At 28.0% G+C, this 2014-nt stretch overlaps 1 protein-coding gene across 1 annotated transcript in view; it reads left to right on the top strand.

Moving 5' to 3' along the window:
- The window catches only part of LOC106460031 (cGMP-dependent protein kinase 1-like), a 113905-nt gene that overhangs the window by 107953 nt on the left and 3938 nt on the right, over nucleotides 1-2014 (top strand). Inside the window, exon 14 of the mRNA XM_022386202.1 lies at nucleotides 1376-1539. Coding sequence (XP_022241910.1) covers nucleotides 1376-1539 — 164 coding nt within the window. The remainder of the gene's footprint in view (nucleotides 1-1375; nucleotides 1540-2014) is intronic.

Below are 2014 nucleotides of genomic sequence, written 5' to 3'. Positions count from 1 at the left end.
CTACTCTATTAAACGTCATAATTAGTATTCTCTGTAGTATATGCTGGAAATTCTACTCTATTAAACGTCATAATTAGTATTCTCTGTAGTATATGCTGGAAATTCTACTTTATTAAACGTCATAATTAGTATTCTCTGTAGTATATGCTAGAAATTCTACTCTATTAAACGTCACAATTTGTATTATCTGCAGTATATGCTGGAAATCCTACCCTATTAAACGTCACAATTTGTATTATCTGCAGTATATGCTGGAAATTCTACCCTATTAAACGTCATAATTAGTATACTCTGTAGTATATGCTGGAAATTCTACCCTATTAAACGTCATAATTAGTATACTCTGTAGTATATGCTGGAAATTCTCCTCTATTAAACGTCATAATTAGTATTCTCCGTAGTATATGCTAGAAATTCTACTCTATTAAACGTCACAATTAGTATTATCTGTAGCATATGCTGGAAATCTTACCCTATTAAACGTCACAATTAGTATTATCTGCAGTATATGCTGGAAATCCTACCGTATTAAGCGTCATAATTAGTATTATCTGTAGTATATGCTGGAAATCCTACCCTATTAAGCGTCATAATTAGTATTATCTGTAGTATATGCTGGAAATCCTACTCTATTAAACGTCATAATTAGTATTATCTGTAGTATATGCTGGAAATTCTACTCTATTAAACGTCACAATTACATTTTGATAACTATTACAATCTATATGTCTTTACCTATTCTTGTTTACTACTTGTAATTTTATATTACAACTTGAATTTGTAATTTATGTTGAATGTACGAAACTACCAGGGTTTGTATGATTGTTATACACACTTTCATGTGTGCACATACTATAAATAATTTCATTTGAACTTTTAAGTTCACTTGTATTCTCAAACATTTATGGTGAGTCTTCATCAGTATGTCCTATAGGTAAGTTCTTTGTATCTCTCTCTGTAACAAGAATCATTATTAAAATATTAGAATAACAGATACCAGAAATTATGTTGTAACTTAAGTTATTATTAATAGATTCCAATGATATAAGTTGTGTTCCAATGTGAGTTATTATAACATATATATATATATGTATGTATATATATATGTAGTGGATTTTATTAAACTTGTCAAAAAATAATTCTTTATTAGTAAATCTCAATAACAAATGACAAAAATTATCATAATAAAACGAGTGATTATCAGAAAATACAAATAGCAAATTAATACTAGATCGTACAATAGATTCTAGAGATCCTGATATACAATGACTCAATTATAGATGCTAGAAAAATTTTTCAGGCAATTAAATCAATGTTGTTTTTTTCTTCAATGAAAATAAAATATTTATTAACCTCTTAATAATCATTTTTATAGGTTGACTTTGGTTTTTCGAAACTATTAATCAACGGACAAAAAACGTGGACTTTTTGTGGTACTCCAGAGTACGTGGCTCCAGAAATAATATTGAACAAAGGTCATGACAAGGCTGTTGACTATTGGTCAATTGGAATTTTGATGTACGAACTCTTCACAGGAATGTGAGTACTACTTTTATTGGACGTTTTATTACTCACTGGAATATATTTATAGTAAACTAAAAAAGTATGTAATTCAAGGAATAGAAGTATAGAAAAACTGATCATGTTTCCAATAGAAATTCCATAACGTCATGAAATATACATGTAAGTTCTACCTGGAGCGTACGATTATAATTTATATTTGAAGAACTTTGTGAAGCTTGATTAGTTTAGAATTGTTATTCATCTCCATCTTACTGCAATAAATTTTATTCCAAAACATATTAACTTTAGTATAGATACAAATTACACAGGCCTGCGAATTTAAACTTCATGGAAGTTGTTTTGGTTTTAATAAAGGATTTTCCATAATTCAGCTACGTAGATTTCGAAAATAATATTCATTTTTTTTCATCACGTAAGAATGTTTTACAAATCGGAAAGAAAAAAAAAACAACTTACTTAAATCAAATTATTATTTCGTTTACCACAATGA

Source organism: Limulus polyphemus, unplaced genomic scaffold (assembly GCF_000517525.1).
Source record: "Limulus polyphemus unplaced genomic scaffold, Limulus_polyphemus-2.1.2 Scaffold1, whole genome shotgun sequence".
Classification (NCBI taxonomy): domain Eukaryota; kingdom Metazoa; phylum Arthropoda; class Merostomata; order Xiphosura; family Limulidae; genus Limulus; species Limulus polyphemus.
The sequence above is the reverse complement of the archived record's forward strand: the minus strand, read 5'-3'. Positions and strand labels throughout refer to the sequence as shown.